Source organism: Scyliorhinus torazame, chromosome 2, assembly GCF_047496885.1.
Source record: "Scyliorhinus torazame isolate Kashiwa2021f chromosome 2, sScyTor2.1, whole genome shotgun sequence".
NCBI lineage: Eukaryota > Metazoa > Chordata > Chondrichthyes > Carcharhiniformes > Scyliorhinidae > Scyliorhinus > Scyliorhinus torazame.
In genome coordinates, this window is record NC_092708.1 from 321,569,617 (window position 1) to 321,590,276 (window position 20,660).

Here is a 20,660-nt window from a genome sequence, read left to right on the forward strand (position 1 = left end):
AACGGATCAGCCTTGTGGAGCCGCACATGTTTACGGAGAAGCACGGTTCCCGGAGCTGTAAGCCAAGTTGGGAGCGATACCCCGGATGTGGACTTCCTGGGGAAGGCAAAAAGACGTTCATGTGGTCTACTATTAGTGGCAGTGCAGAGTAATGAGCGAATGGAATGTAGGGAGGACCTCTTGCCAGCGGGAGGCCGGGAGATTTCTGGACCGCAGGGCCAGCTGGACGTCCCTCCATACCGTCCCATTCTCCCTTTCTACCTGTCCGTTTCCCCGGGGGTTGTAGCTCGTCGTTCTACTGGAGGCGATACCCCTGCAGAGCAGGAACTGACGTAGCTCATCACTCATGAATGAGGATCCCCTGACACTGTGGATGTAGGCGGGGAAGCCGAACAGAGTGAAGATAGAATTAAGGGCTTTAATGACGGTGGCAGATGTCATGTCGGGGCATGGGATGGCGAAGGGAAACCGGGAGTCTTCATCGATCACACTGAGGAAATATGTGTGTCGATCGGAGGAGGGGAGGGGACCTTTGAAATCCACGCTGAGGCGTTCAAATGGGCGGGAGGCCTTCACCAGGCGCGCGCGGTCCGGCCGGTAGAAGTGCGGCTTGCACTCCGCACAGACCTGGCAGTCCTTGGTGATTGTCCTTATTTCCTCGACGGAGTAGGGCAAATTTTGTGCCTGAATGAAATGGTACAACCGAGTGACCCCTGGGTGACAAAGGCTGTCGTGCAGGGTCCGGAGTCGGTCTACTTGTGCGCTGGCTCATGTACCTCTTGATAGGGCGTCTGGGGGCTCGTTGAGTTTGCCAGGGCGAGACTTAATCTCGTAATTATAGGTGGAGAGCTCGATTCCCCACCGCAAGATTTTATCATTTTTGATCTTGCCTCGCTGCGTGGTGTTGAACACGGAGGCTACCGACCGTTGGTCAGTGAGGAGAGTGAATCTCCTGCCGGCCAGGTAATGCCTCCAATGTCGCACAGCCACAACGATAGCCTGGGCCTCCTTTTCGACGGATGAGTGCCGAATTTCAGAGGCATGGAGGGTGCGGGAAAAGAATGCCACGGGCCTGCCTCCCTGGTTGAGGGTGGCGGCAACGGCGACGTCCGATGCGTCGCTTTCTACTTGGAAAGGAAGTGTTTCGTCTACAGCGTGCATTCCAGCTTTGGCAATATCAGCTCTGATCCGGGCGAAAGCCTGTTGGGCCTTGGCCGTCAGGGGGAAATGAGTGGAATGTGTGAGTGGGCGGGCCTTGTCCGCATAGTTTGGGACCCACTGCGCGTAATATGAGAAGAACCCCAGACAAAGTTTGAGGGCCTTGGGGCAGGGGGCAGTGGGGGAGATGGAGCTCCATGAGGGGGCGAATGCGGTCGGGATCGGGCCCCAGAACTCCGTTCTGGACCATGTAGCTAAGGATGGCTAAGCGGTTTGTGCGGAACTCCTTGTTATACATGAGGTTGAGGAGAGTGGCGGTGCGGAGAAATTTAGCGAGGTTAGCGTTGTGGTCCTGCTGGTCATGGCCGCAGATGGTCACATTGTCTAGGTACGGAAACGTGGCCCGCAAACCGTACCGGTCGACCATTCAGCCCATCTCCTTTGGAAGACCGAAACCCCGTTGGTGACGCCGAAGGGGACCCTGAGGAAGTGATATAGACGGCCGTCTGCCTCAAAGGCGGTGTATGGCCAGTCCGATTTATGGATAGGGAGCTGGTGGTAAGCGGATTTCAGGTCCACCGTTGAGAAGACCCGGTACTGTGCAATCTGGTTAACCATGTCAGATATGTGTGGGAGGGGGTACGCGTTGAGCTGCGTGTACCTGTTGATGGTCTGGCTGTAGCCCACGACCATTCGGTTTTTCTCTCCAGACTTAACCACTACCACTTGAGCTCTCCAGAGGCTGTTGCTGGCCTCGATGACGCCTTCCCGAAGCAACCGCTGGACCTCGGACCTGATGAAGGCCTTATCCTGGGTGCTGTACCATCTGCTCCTGGTGGCGACGGGTTTGCAATCTGGAGTTAGATTGGCAAAGAGGAAAGGAGGATCGAACTTTAGGGTTGCGAGGCTGCACACAGTGAGGGGTGGTAAGGGTCCGCCGAATTTAAGGGTCAGGCTCTGGAGGTTGCACTGGAAGTACAGGCCGAGGATAAGTGCAGCGCAGAGGTTAGGGAGGACGTAGAGGCGAAATCCGTGGAACTCTACGCCTTGGACTGTGGGCGTGACCGTGCAGTACCCCCGGATCGCTACCCGATGGGATCCGGAGGCCAGGGAGATACTTTGATTGGTAGGATGTACCTTATGGGAGCAGCGCCTTACCGTATTTGGGTGTACAAAGCTCTCGGTGCTCCCAGAGTCCAGTAGGCAGGAGGTCACATGGCCATTGACTTTCATGCTGGTGGATGCGTTGGTCAGATTATGTGGTCAGGACTGGTCGATTGCCATGGAGGCGAGCCGTGATTGATCGCGGGTAGTGAGGCGGCCGTTAAGTTGAGGTCCTGGAACGCCGTTGGTGTCCATGTGCTGCGGGTGGTCAAGATGACGGCGCCCGGAGATCCTGGGGATTACAAAATGGCGGCGCCCATGGAACGCACATGTTGTGCAGGGGAGAAGATGGCGGCGCCCATTGGTCACACATGGCCTGGGGAGGAAAGGAGGATGGTGGCGGCCATTGTCCGTGACCGGGGGGGGGGGGGGGGGTGACCGCGGCCGCTGAGCGGGCATGCCACACTGCTGCGTAGTGGCCCTTCTTCCCGCAGGCCTTACAAAGGGCAGCGCGAGCCAGGCAGCGTTGGCGGGGGTGTTTTTGCTGGCCGCAAAAATAGCATCGGGGCCCCCCGGAGATCACTGGCCGGCGCGTAGCACAGGCGTATTGGGTGGATAGCGCCACCGCTGGGGCAGCTGCATGTGGGGCCCATTAAGCATAGGAGGAGTGGGGCATGCGGTTGGGGGCATAGGACTGGACATTGCGCAGGGCGACCGTCATGGAGAGCGCTAGTGTTTTAGTCTCTGCGACGTCGCGCGTGGCCCCTTCTAGGAGCTGCTGCCTGATAACATCAGACCCAATCCCAGTCACAAAAACGTCCCCCGCATAAGGAGATCTGAGTGCTCCTTAGCTGTAATGTCCTGACAGTCACAGTCCCGCACTAGTGGGATCAGGGCCCTCCAGAAGTCCTCGATTGCCTCACCAGGTAGTTTTGTACGCGTTGCGAGCGTGTGTCTGGCGAAGAGCGTGTTTGTCTTCTGTTCAGAATTTTCTTTGAGTCGAGTCATGGCATCAGCGTAATTGTGCGCATCCTGGATCAGCGGGAAGACTTTGGAGCTAAGTCTGGAGTACAATATTTGGATCTTCTGAGCCTCTGGAACAGGGGTCGGCGCTGCGTTGATATACGCTTCAAAACAAGCTAGCCAGTGCTGGAAGCCCTTTCTGGAGTCGCTTGAGAGTGGATCCAGCTGCAGGCGATCTGGATTAACCCGGAGGTCCATCTTCTGAATATGATACTGCTATATTGAGGCACGATCAATTTGACTGGAGACGAAGTTGAATCAAAACTGAGGCTTTATTAGTATCAGATGTGTGGCCTCCCACAGCAGCTGGCGCAATGGCTGCGAGCTGGAGACCACGCATATTTATAACCCGCCTCCTGGGCGGAGCTAGCATGCAGGGGCCACAGGTGAACCTGTAGTGCAGGTTCTATCGTACAACCTCTAATATCAGAACACAGTGGTTTACCACACAGTATTAATGCCCTTGAGATGCAAAAAGACTTTGGAACATTTTACTGAGTCACAGATGCATGATCAATTGCACAAAGACTAAAGTTGGATACAACTGTGGCTTTATTACAGTCAGATTCGTGGCCTCCTGCTGCAGCTGGCGAAATGGAAGGGCACTGGAGGTCAGGCATATTTATACAGTTCTCCGTGGGCGGAGCCAGCCGGCAGGAGCTACCGGCGAACCTGTAGTGCAGGTCCTACCTTACATCTCCTATTACAGTTGTTCACCACATTCACCCCCTGTTAAAAATGAGTCCGGCGGGGCTGACGATAAACTATATACAATTAGTGCAATTATCTACAGTGGTAGGAAAAAGAAAAGTCCATGTTGACGGTCCGGAGTCCGTCAATGGTTCAGCCGATCCGGTGCTTTGGTGTTTCGTTGGGAGCGGCGTAACGGTGGCGGCGAAGTCGGTGGTGGAGGTGGCACCGATGGCGGTGGTGGCGGTGCTGATGTTGGCCAGTCATCGGGGAACTCTGGGAGCGTGCTAATGTCCTCTTCGTCCTCTTGTGAGGAAAAGGGGAGGGGCGTGGTGTGGTCTGTTGGGGTCAATATTGGCGGCGCGGTAGGAGGGGGGGCGCATGGGTGGGGGTGTGTGTTGGGGTGGAACCTGACGGTGCCAGGTCCCTGAGTGAGACACTATCTTGGCGGCCGTCGGGGAACTCAACGTAGGCATATTGAGGGTTGGCGCTAAGCAGATGAACCCTGTCCACCAAGGGATCCGCCTTGTGGAGTCGGACGTGCCTACGGAGAAGGACCGGTCCTGGAGCTGCGAGCCAAGTCGGGAGTGACACCCCAGATGTGGACTTCCTGGGGTAGGTAAAAATCCGTTCATGGGGTGTGTTATTAGTGGCGGTGCACAATAGTGACCGGATGGAGTGTAGAGCGTCAAGGAGGACCTCTTGCCAGCGAGAGGCTGGGAGGTTCCTGGACCATAGGGCCAGCTGGACGGCCCTCCAAAACGTCCCATTCTCCCGTTCTATTTGCCCGTTTCCCCGGGGGTTGTAGCTGGTCGTCCTGCTGGAGGCTATACCCCTGCTGAGCAGGAACTGATGCAGCTCATCGCTCATGAATGAGGATCCCCTGTCACGGTGGATGTAGGTGGGGAAACCGAACAGAGCGAAGATGGTGCTGAGGGCCTTGATGATGGTGGCAGACGTCATATCGGGGCATGGGATGGCGAAGGGGAATCTGGAGTACTCGTCGACCACACTGAGAATGTAGGTGTTATGGTCGGTGGAGGGGAGGGGCCCTTTGAAATCCACGCTGAGGCGTTCAAAGGGGCGGGAAGCCTTCACCAGGCGCGCACGGTCTGGCCGGTAGAAGTGCGGCTTGCACTCCGCACAGACCTGTCAGTCCCTGGTGACTGTCCTTACTTCCTCGACGGAGTAGGGCAGATTGCGAGCTTTGACCAGATGGTACAATCGAGTGACCCCCAGTGACAAAGGCTGTCGTGTAGGGCCTCCCGGAGTTGGTCCACTTGTGCGCTGGCACATGTACCACAGGAGAGGGCGTCTGGTGGCTCGTTGAGTTTACCGGGGCGATACAAGATCTCGTAATTATAGGTGGAGAGCTCGATTCTCCACCGCAAGATTTTATCATTTTTTGATCTTGCCCCGCTGTGTGTTATTGAACATGAAGGCAACCGACCATTGGTCAGTGAGGAGAGTGAATCTCTTACCGGCCAGGTAATGCGTCCAGTGCCGCACAGCTTCAACGATAGCTTGGGCCTCCTTTTCAACGGATGAGTGTCGAATTTCAGAGGCATGAAGGGTGCGGGAAAAGAATGCCACGGGTCTACCTGCCTGGTTTAGAGTGGCGGCAAGGGCGACGTCTGAAGCGTCGCTTTCTACTTGGAAAGGCAGTGACTCGTCCACTGCGCACATCCCGGCCTTGGCGATGTCTGCTCTGATGCGGGCGAAAGCGTGTTGTTCCTCGGCTGCGAGGGGGAATTGGGTGGACTGAATGAGTGGGCGGGCCTTGTCCGCATAGTTTGGGACCCACTGAGCGTAGTAGGAAAAGAACCCCAGGCCGCGTTTGAGGGCCTTGGGGCAGTGGGGGAGGGGAAGTTCCATGAGGAGGCGCATGCAGTCGGGGTCGGGCCCAAGAAGACTATATAGCCGAGAATGGCTAACCGGGTTGTGCTGAACACACACTTCTCTTTGTTATAGGTCAGGTTGAGAAGAGTGGCAGTGCGGAGGAATTTATCGAGGTTGGCATCGTGGTCCTGCTGGTCATGGCCGCAGATGGTGATTATCTAAGTACGGAAAGGTGGCCCGCAAACCGTACTGGTCGACCATTCGGTCCATCTCTCTTTGGAAGACCGAGACCCCATTTGTGATGCCGAAAGGGACCCTAAGGAAGTTGTAGAGGCGACCGTCCATCTCGAAGGCGGTGTATGGCCGGTCCGACTTCCGGATGGGGAGCTGGTGGTAGGCGGATTTCAGGTCAATTGTTGAGAAGACCCGGTACTGCGCAATCTGATTGACCATATCAGATATGCGTGGGAGGGGGTATGCGTCGAGCTGGGTGTACCGATTGATGGTCTGGCTGTAGTCCACGGCCATCCTGTGTTTCTCCCCAGTTTTAACCACTACTACTTGGGCTCTCCAGGGGCTGTTGCTGGCCTCGATAATACCCTCCTTAAGCAGCCGCTGGACTTCGGACCTGATGAAGGTCTTGTCCTGGGTGCTGTACCGTCTGCTCCTAGTGGCAACGGGCTTGCAATCCGCAGTTAGCTTGGCAAATAGGGAGGGAGGATCGACCTTGAGGGTCGTGAGGCCGCAAACGGTAAGTGGGGGCAAGGTCCCGCCAAATTTGAGGGTGAGGCTCTGGAGGTTGCACTGGAAGTCCAGGCCCAACAGGAGTGCAGCGCAAAGATTAGGAAGGACATAGAGGCGGAAATTACTAAATTCTACGCTCTGGACCGTGAAGGTGACTGTACAAAAGCCTCGGATAAGGACGGAATCGGATGCAGAGGCTAGGGAGATCCTTTGATTGGCAGGGTGGACCGCGAGGGAACAGCGCCTTACCGGATCTGGGTGAACAAAAAGCTTTCGGTGCTCCCGGAGTCCAGCAGGCACGAGGTCGCCTGGCCGTTGATTTTCACCGTCGTCAATGCGGTGGCCAGGTTGTGCGGGCGAGATTGGTCCAGCATCATCGAAGCATGCTGCGGGTAGCCGTCGGCTGCTTTGGGTGCGGAGCGTGTGCGGTTCCGATGTCGGGATGTCCGGAGACCCTGTGGGGGACAAGATGGCGGCGCCCATGGTGCGCACATGCGGGGTCGGGACAAGATGGCGGCACCCATGGGGCGCACGTGGCCAAAGGGGGACAAGATGGCGGCGCCATTGGTCGCACATGAACCCGGGAGGAGAAGATGGCAGCTCCCATTGTGCGTCTGGCGTGGGGGAGGGGGCGATAGTGTGTGTGATCGCAGCGACTGCGCGGGCCTGGCACACCGCCGCGAGTGGCCCTTTTTACTGCAGGCTTTACAAACTGCAGTGCGGGCCGGGCAGTGTTGGCGGGGGTGCTTCTGCTGACCGCAGAAGTAGCAGCGGGTACCCCCAGGGTACGTGGATCGGCGTGCAGAGCAGACGTATTGGGAAGGCAGGGCCCCAGCTGAGGAGGTCGTCGGCGGGGTCCAGGAGGGGTAGGAAGGAGTAGAAGAGTGGGATGCGGTCCGACGCAATCCCCGTCACGAAGGCATCGCGCATGAGGAGATTTGCGTGTTCGGCGGCCGTAACGGCCGGACAGTCACAGTCCTGGACGAGTGGAATTAGGGCCCGCCAGAAGTCTTCGATGGACTCACCAGGTAGTTGCGAGCGGGTGGCGAGTGCATGCCAGGCGAAGAGCGCGTTCGCCTTCTGTGCGTAGTGTTCCTTAAGGAGTTCCATTGCTTTTGTGTAATTCGTGGCGTCTTGGATCAACGGGAACACGCTGGAGCTCAGTCTGGAGTACAGGACGTTTATCTTCTGAGCCTCCGTTGGCGCGGGGTTCGCAGCGTTGATGTAGGCCTCAAAACATGCTAGCCAGTGAGTAAACTCTTTTTTGGCGTTGGGTGAATGCGGATCCAGCTGCAGGCGATCGGGCTTAATTCTGATCTCCATTCTGTGGAAAATCTGACTGTAATAACTTGATGCGCAATCAATTGCACAAAGACTAAAGTTGGGTACAACTGTGGCTTTATTACAGTCAGATGCGTGGCCTCCTGCTGCAGCTGGCGAAATGGCAGGGCACTGGAGGTCATGCATATTTATACAGTTCTCCGTAGGCGGAGCCAGCCGGCAGGAGCTACCGGCGAACCTGTAGTGCAGGTCCTACCTTACATCACCTAATACGGTGGTTCACCACAGTCATCTAACCCCCTAACATTCCATGTGACTAATCTTATTGAGAGACCTGTACAACCCTGACCACCTGACCTAGTTACATGTCTTGGAAGACTTTATTTAAAGGGTCAGTATATTGAATGGAAAAGAAAGCAAAACCAAGAGGATCCATTACAAAATTAAAATGGCCAAATGCAAAAAGATCTTTGATTACTGTCAATGCAGAAAATCCCTCCCACCCCACTCCATCCCCAGAACAATAATCACACTCCCAAACCTCTAGAACAAAAAACAAACAGTGTGATAATAACCTTTAACTAATAAAACCATGAATCAAATCCTAAGCTCACCATTATAAACAGGACGAACAGCAGGTATCCCGTCTTTTATGACATCCGTTGACTAACTAACTTTGTTAATGGGACATACCCCTGACATATAATCTCTGTTATATAATATGCCATTGGAAAGTTGCTTGTTCTAACTGCGTAGTAAGAGCTCTAGTGTAAACGAGCACTCGAACATGTCCCTAATTTTGAGCATATTAAAAGGCCTGTACAGATATTCAAACACATGATACCCAAAACAAAAACACAAACTTAGTTAATAAAAGCAAATTACTGCGCGTGCTGGACTCTGAAACAAAAACAGAGAATACTGGACTATCTCTGCAGGTCTGACAGCATCTGTAGAGAGAAGGGAGCTAATGTTTTGAGTCTGGATGACTCTTTGTCAAAGTTTTGTCAAAGACTCTGGGCTGGATTCTTCAATTATGAGACTATGTGCTGATGCCGGCGTGGGAACAGTACCATTTTACGCCAGAAAAAACGGCGCAAAACCTCCACCGATCCTTCGTTTGGTGGGGGGGATGCAGGCACGCAGTGTACAGCCCCCGGCTATAGCTGCGGATACGGCCACGCATGCGCCCGGCGGCGGCCTGCAGCGGCTGTGACGTGCAACATGGCGCTGACCGCCTGCGGACCTGGCCTGCCAAATAGTGCCCAATTCTGGCCAGGCTCGCCACCCCCGGACCACCCCCCACCAATGCCCCCCGCCTCCGCTAAAGCCCCCCCTGCTTGCTAATCGGCTCCCCCCAGACTGTGGCAGCGCTGGACTCACTCCGCAGCCACCACGTCAGGTTCCCGAAAAAAAATAGCATGAGTGACCCACACCGTCGGGAACTCGGCCCATCGGGAGGTGGAGCATCGGGGAACGGCCTCAAGTGACATCGAGGCCATCCATAGGATATGCCGTTTTGGAGGGTGCGGAGCATCACAAAAGCGGTGCCACCCCCGATTTTGGGGCCAATGGGGATTTTCCGGCCAATCGCCGAACACGATTTTGCCGTCGGAGACCGGAGAATCCCACCCTCTTGTCAGCTTTGATAAAGAGTCACCCAGGCTCGAAACGTTAGCTCCCCTCTCTCTCCACGGAGGATGTCAGACCTGCTGTCAGCCTGGGCTCCAGTATACTGATCCTGTTGCTATGGTCTGAAAGGGTCGTCTTGAAGTTGGTAAGGATGCCGGTGTGAGAGTCAACAGCTAAACAAATAAAGGGAGGACCGAATAGGACCCAACAATTCTTCCAATGGGTTTTTCAGCTCCAGAGCTAAATTTAATCGGGATATGTTGAGCTCAGTGACCAGAATTTTGCACAGAGTTTTGGTTGTTAGAAGCGTGGGGGAGCCGGCAGCCATCTTAGCTGTAGCCATCTTGGCAGGGGTGAGTTTAGCATTTAATATCTTCTGGCTTTAAATTCTTGGGCATTTTTTTAAAAAACTGTTCCTTGAGTGTTTAAATTAATTTTATTGAAGGCAAATAACAATATACTGGCACATTAAGAAAAAAATGGTATAAAGGATTGTTGGGAGAAATACCACATGCGCTTCCCCAACACCGTCCCCTGGCAGCTGGTTTTAACCCCATTTGTTTATGTGGCAGATGGGTTGCCTGGCAGACAGGGCACATTGATGAGTGTTAATTTGGTCCTTTGCAGTCAATGGGACCCTGATAACATTTTAACTGCAGCCTGGGTTGGGAGCTGCTGTGGCTTTCCTGCTCAGCAGTAGCAGTTCGGCAGATCGGTGGGAAGGACGAAGAGGTACTCCGTGAAAGTGAAAGAAAATAACTACTCGATCCTTGTCTGCTGGTAGTCTCGCTGTGCCCTCTTCTCTCCTGTTTAGGAAAGAAATTGGCCATTTGGAGCCTGGGTCCGATGGTCCTGAGACTTAGGGCACGTGCATTCAGATTTGCTCAGCCCCCTTCCCACCTCAAACCCATGGGTTAAAATTGATTCTTTGGTTGGGTACAGTTCCAATGGTGTTAACACCTTGCCCAAGTGACTGCGCTGTACATGTGAGCCTAACCAGTGAGAGTCGAATGTTCCTGTGGATTACTGCTCCTTTTGGGGTGGATACATGGTGCAGATCGGGGCATCAAAGCCCACTGCCTGAAAAACCCAATTAATCATATGTAGGATTGCGTGAATAATTTAAATTGTTCCCTTACTAAGCCAGAGAGGTTAATTGTCATTCTCACATCGTTAAAAAGGTATGTGTTGTCTTCTCTATTCTGCTTTACCTGGATGGCTCGGATGCGTAGTGTTGAATAAGGAACACAATGCTTTGTTAACAAACAAAACTATAAATTTATTGCACTACTAAGATTCGATCACATTCCTAAAGTAGAAAGGTTCTCTATTAAACTATGCTATCTCTAACTAGCAGACTTTCACAAGTACAACCGCTCTCTCTGTCTCTCATGCCTCACTATCTTATCCAGCTCTCTCCTAACTCGTGACTCCCAGAATCCCAGAAGTCACATGATATATATGACTGTTCTGTGGTTTCCTCTCGTGGTAATAAGCATTATCATTAACTTGTTATCTCTTTACATCCCAGTCAATATACATATCGTTACAGAATGTACGCTGCTTATTTCCAGTTCTAATTTTCTCGGGTGAGTTTAATGAACAAATATGCAAATCCAGCAAGTTCTTATAAAAATGTAGTCAAAATGCTATTAATGCAACATAAAGGATGGAGTGGCAGAATGCAACTGGCAAATTCGTTGACTCACAGCTCAGGACCTATGTCTCAATCCCCTGAACATGCTGGTCAATTTGTTCATTAATAATGGTGTGCGCCTTAACATGTGCCGTTATTATTCCAGCAGGTTTCGATCCAGTATTCAGTCAATTAAAATTCACACAAATACACTTTCCAACAGGGTTCACTGGATAATTATAAGGAGTGCTTGGAGACCATGAGCATTGAAGGCCAATTGTCTCCCTGGCTGAGATTAACTAACTAAATTGGGATCAAATACATTTTAAAAACTCCATCCCTGTTGATATCTATTTTTAATATTTAAAGCACTTGTACATTCTTATCCTTTGAAGATCTCTCAGTGTAAAAGTCACTCATATCATGGAAAACGGTATTGCGTTTGGATTGATATTTTCATTACAGCAAGGTGCAATTTAAGTGTGGTTCACATGTTTTGGAACTGTAAATGACCAACCTTCAGCAAAAGCTCATGTTCTCTTTTACTTAGGTAACTACCATTGTCTACCAAGTGGGGATGTTTGTTCCACGAGCTGGAACTTTGGTGGATTTTGTGGCAGCTGTGTAAGTATAATTGGAAAAGTACTTTGGTGAATGAGTGGTGGACGCAGTTTTGGTGCCTAATCTGACTTTTCTTTTCCGTTTTATAGCTATGCATGTATAGCTTTGTTTGGTTTCTTCCACCTTACTATAAGTTACCTTGGCGGCGTAACTGAAGCCATTGATAAACTGCAGTATGTGGATGCTGCACTAAATGTGGGACCTTGTTGCTGTTGCTGCACGTGTCTTCCAAAGGTCAGGATAAACAGGTAAACAAGCTTCTTTACGATTGTTTTATTTTTCATCTGATAAATGCCTTCAATATTCTCTAATAAGGATTACATATGCACTCCAGAGGGTAGATTTTACAAATTTTCACTCCTGGAATTTTCCATTAGCAGTATTTACTAGCAATTTGGCTGAACCGCTGGTAATAAATTTCCACACTGGGAGTACAACTCCATGAAATCTACCATTTCATCAGCTGTATTGAGCAGTTTATTGATGCTCACAGTGACACCAGTCCCCAACAAATAAAATGGGGGTAGAAACATAATAACACCTTCCTCTTCATTCTGTGACACAATTATTGTGAAGAAGAATGGGTTATCAAAGTGATTTCAAGATATTGATTGTATCATAAGGTTCAGTCATAAACTGTCTGAATTTTTTCTATTGCAGGTAAATAATCCAAATGCAAGCATTTTTATTCACTTTTCTCAGTTTTCTTCAAGTTTTCATACCATTAAAACTCTTGGAAGAAAATGGGCACATGGCTCAGTGGGGCAACCTCCTTTGGGTTGAAATTATGTTTTGTGATATTAATCATAACATGCATTATGTTGCTTTGTGCATTATTTATTTACATTTTTAAAAAAGTGAGCGCCTTCTTTAAAATAGCGCACAGAGGGATTACTGTTACAGTGTAGAAAAATGGCAGCAAACTCGCTAAACAGCAATGAGATGGTGACCAGATGTATCTGCTCTACACCGTGGATTGAGGGGTACATAAGATACTGGAAAAGCTGCGCTCCTTTTTGAAGTAATGTCATGCGAACATTTACATCAGCCTAAGAGTGCTCTGTTTAATCTGGAAGACCACAGGCTAGATTTGAAAGCCCATTGGGGGCAGGCTCAAAATCTCCCTCTGTATGTCAGTCTGCAGGTTTATTGTGCCTCTGAGACAGTTTTGAAAATGTTGGCCGGGACGCAACAGCTACCTGCCCATAAGCAGCCGACAACCAATAAAGGTCATTAAGGCCACACCCTCAAACCAACTGGAATTTTCCATTCAGCAGCCAGGCCCTGTGCATTATCTGCAACAGGGCCTATGTGAGGACGATGCCACCTGGTGGCAGACCTAGGGCAAGCACTCCAGAGGGCCTTTTTAAACCCTCCCTGCAGCCAACCACCTCGCAGCTGTGGCCTCTATCTATTTTAATATTCTTAAAAAGTGTTCAGGTGTCTCAATATGGAGGTATCCGTCTCTCTCTCTATATCCCTTCACACTCCCTGCCTTGTCAGCTCTAACCTCGGACTGTGAGGTTGCCCAATGTGTCATTGCTGAAAGGCTTCGTAATAGTTCTCCAGCCTGAGGGGGCACCTGTCATCCTTAATTGGATGTATAAGGTACGTTCACTGGAAAAACTAAATAGTCTCGGAAAATGTATGACGCATGATAGACAGAGATGGTTTACTGATACTAGAAGGCAGTTAGACAGATGAAGCTGGGGACAGCATTCTCTTGACTGCTCTGTTTGCAGTCTTCGCCTTTGTTCTCTTTCTTCTTAAACTAACCGAGGAGCCAGGAAGGTCCCTCACCCAGTTTTCCTCCATCTGAAGATGACATGGACCTCTTTGAAAAACTCTTTCCTGTCCCACGTTGTGACGATATGCATATGCAATCATGTAAATATTAATAGATATGACCTCCAACCAGCAGGTGGCAGTAAAAAACAATCACGTGACACTGTTACCTCGGGGAGTCTGGAGATAATCGTCGTAGTGGATAGTCACATTTGTAGTAGCTCTTAGATAATTCAATAATAGTAATAAAGTAGTTAGTAGATTTTGATAGTTTTCTTATTGTTATCTGATCCATGTTATTGTTTAACAATAAACATTCAACTAGTCACGAACTAGACGTTCTCTAGTGCACTAATTCAGTCCTGCCAAGCACCAGAATTTAACATGGTACCAGGACTGGTTCTGAAGATCTAGAAAGAACAGAGACCAAGATAACAAAGAAGAAAGAAAAAAAAATTACTCACCACGTAGAGCACTGAGAGAATATAATAATAATAATCTTTATTGTCACAACTAGGCTTAATTAACACTGCAATGAAGTTACTGTGAAAAGGCCCTAGTCGCCACATTCCAGCACCTGTTCGGGTACACAGAGGGAGAATTCAGAATTTCCAAATTACCTAACAGCACGTCTTTCGGGACTTGTGGGAGGAAACCGGAGCATCCGGAGGAAACCCACGTAGACAAAGGGAGAACGTGCAGACTCTGCGCAGACAGTGACCCAAGCCGGGAATTGAACCTGGAACCCTGGCACTGTGTAATCACAGTGCCAACCACTGTGCTACTGTGCTGCCCCAATATATCTCCATGCACAGCTAGTTATCGAAGTCAACGATGGAAGGTCTGAAGACACCACACCAGCTTCGAGTCACTGGTAATGTAGATGCGAATTGGCACGCTTTTAGAAACAATTCACCCTTTACGTAGCAGCTCTAGGTCTTCAGGCACAGCCTGATGAATGGAGAATAGCGTTGCTGCTCACAGGTTCACAGGCGATAGAAATCTTTAATAACTTCACATTCGATAAAGAAGCTGATAGAAATAATGAGGTTATGAAAAAATTCAATCGACACTCCACACCGAAAGAAAAACGTTTGACCGGTATGTTTTTGCACACGTACTCAACAGGCAGGTGAATTGTTTGACAGCGTCTTAACAGATTTGAGGTTAAAGGCTTAGACATGTAACGTTGCAAATTTGCAAGTGTCCATGATCCACGATCAAGTTGTGTTCGGGATTAGTAATGACAAAGTTCGTGAAAGAAAGTTGAGGGAGAATAAATTCCAGCTCAACGATGTCATCAACATTTGCCATGCCAGCGAGTTCACTTCGAGCAGATTAGCACTCTAAACTTAAAGAATTTTTGCGCGAAGATCGGAGATGCAGCCGATGTCATTAGTGTTCTGACACACTTTAAGGCAAAATGTGGTCCAAGCAGCGACAGCCATTTTAAACGAGTAACCAATACCACCATTTTGTGCAAGCATTGAGCAAAAAGCATTTACAAAGGTAATGTCCAGAATTCAGAAAAGTGTGTTCTAAATGCAAAGGCAAAAATCACTTTGCAAAACAAATTGGAATTGCAAAAATCAATCAACGTGATTGAAGACATCAATCTGGAAGACAGTTTTTATTGATGTGATATCTAGTGAATCTTAAGCATTATAACGGGATGCAAGCTAAAAAGTCTTTGAAGCAAATTTGCAGTATAGCAATGCAAATACAATTGTTCAAAGAGATAACTGGACAGTTCCTCTGATGATTAATAAAACATTAGTCAATGTTAAACTTGACATGGGAGTGAGGGCCAATCTTATAAGTTTATCGGATAGGCAAAAAAATTAAAATTAAACCGCACGTTTTGAATAAAACGGTACTTTTGAAGGATTATACCGGCAAAATATTTCACACTCTAGGAGTTTGCGAACTAGAGGTCAGTGTAAAGAATAAAATGCATAAAGTGAAGTTTTCCATTATAGAGGCTGATCGTGAATCATTGCTGGAAGCCGGTGAAGCACTCAAATTGGTAAAAAGAGTATACAGTGCTGATTGTGCTGTAACCACGCAAAGTACATCAATGGATTCAATCCTTAAAGCGTTCCAGAAATATTTCAAGGATTTGGAGTTTTGCCACTTACTAATAGGGTGCAACTGAAGGATAAGGTGCAACCTGTAACATAGGAAAAGAAAAACGAGCAGAAATCTAGTTTACAACAACAGGACGAACACCACAGCCAAGCAAATATTATGATAGAAGAAACCTGTACTAGCAATAATATAGCCGAATGTGATCAATTCCATGAATCCTGCAGTAAATCAGATGTCAGATCCACAAAATTACCCACTGACCACTGTAATCATTGTGTTACACCATTTGCAGCCTGTAAAATTAATAGTAGTGTTGGTGCCGACACTAAAAGGTGGTTTGGTTGAAATAAGGGATCTGGGATCTATGAGAAGTACATTACGAAGGAAATCAGTAGCAATGCACCAAGGAATTTGGTCAGTACTATGGATATGATGGAAGAGCAATGCATGGATGAGGATGCGCAAGTACACGTGAATCTTGTGACAGAAACTCTTCCAGTGTCTGATGCGAAATCAAAATTGACCAAAGAAACCAACAAAGATGAAATGTTACAGAGGATCATAAAATATCTCAGTGAGGGATGGCCAAAAGGATCCTGTTCCAAATATTATAACATTCCAGCAGAGCTAAGTGCAGCCAATTGTTTTTTGCTAAGGCAAAACAAGATTGTCATACCACAATATCTAAGATCCATGATTCTACAGAAGATTCATGAGGAACATTTAGGCATAGAAAATTGCAAACGAAGAGCTAGAGAAACGGTATATTGACCAGGCATCAATCAAGACATTAGGTTGTGAAAGAAAACTGTGCAACCTTGTCAGAAATTTCAGGACAAACAACAAAAAAACCAATGCAAATGGGCAAAATAATAACGATTCCATGGCAGAAAGTGGGACTGAATCTATTCTATCTGGCAGGAAAAGAATATCTGTTAGTGATCGACTATTTCTCTAACTTTCCAGAAGTGGTACAACTAGCCAACTCATCAGCCAGATGTGTCATCAAACATACCAAAGACATTTTTTCTCGTCATGGAATACCTCAAATTGTCATGAGCAACAATGGCCCATTTTTTAGCAGTCATGAAAGGACAGAATTTGCACAGAGCTATGATTTTTGACATATTACTTCTAGTCCTCTTTATCCCCAATCCAATGGGAAGGCTGAAAAGGGTGTTCACATTGTGAAGTAGCTACTCAAAAAAGCTATGGACAGTCAGGAACATCCATATCGCGCGTTACTTGGCTATAGAGAGGCACCACTGATTAATGGGTTATCACCTTCACAATTGTTAATGAATCGACAACTCAGAACTACCTTACCATATATTTCACAGAAACCAACTAATCAAATCCTGTGAAGAAGCTCACATTTCAAAACAAGATTATGATAGATCAACAGGATGACTGCAACATTTCAAAAAAGGATCTTGATTATGATAGATCAACAAGATGTCTGCAACCGTTAGCAACAAATGACACAGTCGGGGTAAAAGATCCTGATGGAGGTGGATGGTTGAAGTGTGCAAAGGTAATACAACCATCAGGTCCGCTGTCATACATCATCGTCATGGATGAAGGGCAAGCTCTAAGAAAAAACAGGAGAGCCTTGCTGAAGGTTGAGCAACCCCTTGATTAAGAACCACTGGATGATGTATAAAGCAATCTCAGGACAACTGAATAAACACTACCTCAGCATACAGAAACAGAACAAGCTGAAAATGTACAAAACACAAAAACACAGCAGGAACAATCTTCAACAACAGCTGAGAACCAGTTAAACTCACAAGTTTAACCAGTGCTTAGAAGATCAACAAGATACAGCAAAAAATCAGACAGATTGAATTTGTGATGGACTTTAAACATGTCAACACTTGAAGCATTATGCATAACGTATGTATTGCGCAGTAAATTTAAATAATGTCTGTAAATATTGTTCATTTCCAAAGGAATGGGGATGTGATGGTATACATAAGCAATCATGTAAATATTAATAGATATGACCTCTAACCAGCAGGTGGCAGAAAAGAACAACCACATGACACTGTTACCTCTGGTGGTCTGGAGATAGTTGTCGTAGGGGATAGTTGCATTTGTAGTAGCTCTTAGATAATTTAATAGTAATATAGTAGTATATTTTGATAGTTTTCTTATTGTTATCTGACCCATGCTATTGTTTAACAATAAACATTCAACGAGTCACGAACTAGACATTCTCTAGTGCACTAATTCCATCCGGCCAAGCACCAGAACATAACACACGTGATCTATTCCCACTCGAGAGCCTGTTTTTAACCTTTTCTCAGTTGGTTGGTTCATGGGATCTGACCTAATCAGGAATGTCTGTACTGGACACATGTCCCTGACAGTGAAATGAAAATGAAATGAAAATCGCTTATTGTCACAAGTAGGCTTCAAATGAAGTTACTGTGAAAAGCCCCTAGTCGCCACATTCTGGCGCCTGTTCGGGGAGGCTGTTACGGGAATAATTGGTCTGTCCTTCGTTTTCCAGCCTGCGAGTTGTTCTGGAAGCTTACATCATAGGATTTCTATAATATTTCTTAAGATTTTCTAAGATTATCTAAGATTATTATGCAACGATTTCTTACATCCCAGAACCTGGAGGAAACTCCAAAACCTGGAGGAAACTCCAACCGCACACCTCCAGTAGTGTTGTAAATCCTCAGTGCTGCAATAAATGGCTGCTAACATTATGTGCTCAAGTCTCTGAACTCGAACTTAACCCATGAGACTTTATTTATGTTATTTCATAATTGTTGAGTAGTTCAAGTTATTTGCTGCAAAAAATACCATTGCATTAACAGGAGTAATCTGTTCATAATTTAACTCCAGTGTAGTACGCCATTGTTGGGAGGTTCCTTCACTGAGATATTAAATGAGGGGCTGGATTCTCCCTCGGCGTGATCCTCCTTTTCGCCAGCAGTGCACTCACATCCACAGATTTCCCGACGGCATGGGGTGCCCACAGTGGGAAACCCCATTGGCTGGTTGCCGGGACGAAGGATCCCACTGCCAGCGGGACGGAGAATCCTGCCCGAAGTTTCTTGTGCCTGATCATAGCATTTGATTCATTCATTGTATGTAAGTCAGAGTTACTTGCCGTTTCCCGAGAAATAAAAATCTTATAAATATAACACTTGGGAATAGTTTCCAGCAGAAAGCTTGCTCAGTAGAGTTAGAATTCCACTTGGCAGAGGCAACAAGAGTCCTTAGTGGTTTTAATTACAAATGGTTGGGATCCAAGTGGCCGTGATGCAGAATCTCCCTGCTAATCCAGGAGGCTCTCCTGTAGCCCATCCGTAGCTAGTCAGCTTGCCTCACCGCGTGATCATACATGTCTCCTGTGCACACCTGTGGAGCTTGAAATTTTAATTGTAATCATGTAGGAAATGGGAAAAGGCAAGAGTGCAGCACACGGTTCCACCATTGGGAATGATACACTGTTGGCAAAATTCCCCATATGACTACATTTCTTTTTTTAAAAAAATATTTTTTTGGCATTTCTCATATTTATAAACAGTTGTATATATACATCACTTTTTTCTTGCCTGCGCTAATTTCCTTTATTATACAGAGAGGTTTATTTTGTCCATCGTTTAACTGACCCTATGTACATTTTGCTGCCCTCTGAATCGGTCTATAGTTCCTCCCACTTCCCCCCCCCCCTCCCTTCTTCCCCCCCCCCCTTCCTGGCTTCCTAGCCCCCCCCCCCCCCCCACCCCCCCCATCTCTTGTGGTTTCCCCACCTTCCTTCCATCTTGTCTCCCCCGGGTTGCGCAGTCATTTTGTTCCTCATCTATCTTGGTGTTTTTTAAATAATTCTTATTCACTTACTCCTCATTGCTGGCCTCGAACAGGCTTTGAAACAGGCCGACAAACTGTCCCCAAGTGTCCAGGAAGCCTTCCTCCGGGCGTACTTAATCTTCTCCAGGTGGAGAAATTCCGAAAGGTCAGCGAGTCAGTCTGCAGCTGTGGGTGGTGCTGCCGATCGCCAGCCGAGCAGGATTCCCCGGCGTGCGATTAGGGAAGCGAAAGCAAGGGCGTTGGCCCCCTTTCCCATGTGTAGTTCTGGCTGCTCCGATACCCTGAAGATTGTCACTATTGGGCATGGCTTCACCCTCACCCCCACAACCTTGGACATTGCCTCGGAGAAGGCTGCCCAGAACCCAGCAAGCTTGGTGTAAGCCCAAAACATGTGAGTGTGGTTGGCCAGGCCCCTCTGGCACCACTCACATTTGTCCTCCACGGGAAGAACCTGCTCATTTGGGTTCTGGTCAGGTGCGCTCTGTGCACCACTTTGAGCTGCATTAGGCTTAGCCTTGCGCAGGAGGAGGTGGAGTTAGCTTCGCTCCAGAGTCCCCACCCTACCTTGGTCCCCAATTCGTTCTCCCATTTCAGTCTGGTCTCGTCCAGTGGTGTTCGAGCTCTGTCCTGTAGCTGTCCGTCTATTTTCCCACATAGCCCCCCCCTTCTCGTTGCTTGTGCCTATCAGGTCCTCTAGTAGTGTGCTTTCTTGAGCCCCAGGGTATCCCACTGTCGCTTTGCGGAGGAAGTGTTTTATTTAGAGGTGTCTCATTTCCTGTCCTTTTCCTAGTTTCCACTTCCTCGTCAGTTCGTCCAGTGTCGCCAGTCTGTGCCCTACGTATAAGTTTCTGACCGTCAGTGTGCCCCTGTCCCGCCTCCAACTTTTCAAGGTGGTATCCAGCATGGCTGGGGGGAATCGGTGATTGCCGCATATGGGGGCCATTTTGGTTATCCCGAAGTGTTGTCTCAGCTGGGTCCACGTTCTCAGCATGGCCGCAACCACTGGGCTTGTTGTGTGTATCTTGTTGATGAGGATGGGAGTGCTGCTGTGGCCAGGGCCCGGAGGGTCATTCTTTTACAGGATGCCTCCTCCATTTGTACCCAATCTGTGTCGGGGTCTTGTACCCATTGCCTCACTCTTTCTGCCGTTGCTAGCCAGTGGTAGTATTGTAGGTTTGGTAAGGCCCTTTGATTTTCCTTCTTTGCAGTGTCTGCCCCCCCCCCCCCCCCC

At 48.5% G+C, this 20,660-nt stretch overlaps 1 protein-coding gene across 2 annotated transcripts in view; it reads left to right on the plus strand.

Moving 5' to 3' along the window:
- Positions 1-20,660, plus strand: part of LOC140400333 (organic solute transporter subunit alpha-like) — a 65,147-nt gene that overhangs the window by 18,510 nt on the left and 25,977 nt on the right. For both annotated transcript variants that reach the window (XM_072489699.1, XM_072489700.1), the window contains exons 3-4: positions 11,658-11,731; positions 11,818-11,976. In XM_072489699.1, coding sequence (XP_072345800.1) covers positions 11,658-11,731; positions 11,818-11,976 — 233 coding nt within the window. The remainder of the gene's footprint in view (positions 1-11,657; positions 11,732-11,817; positions 11,977-20,660) is intronic.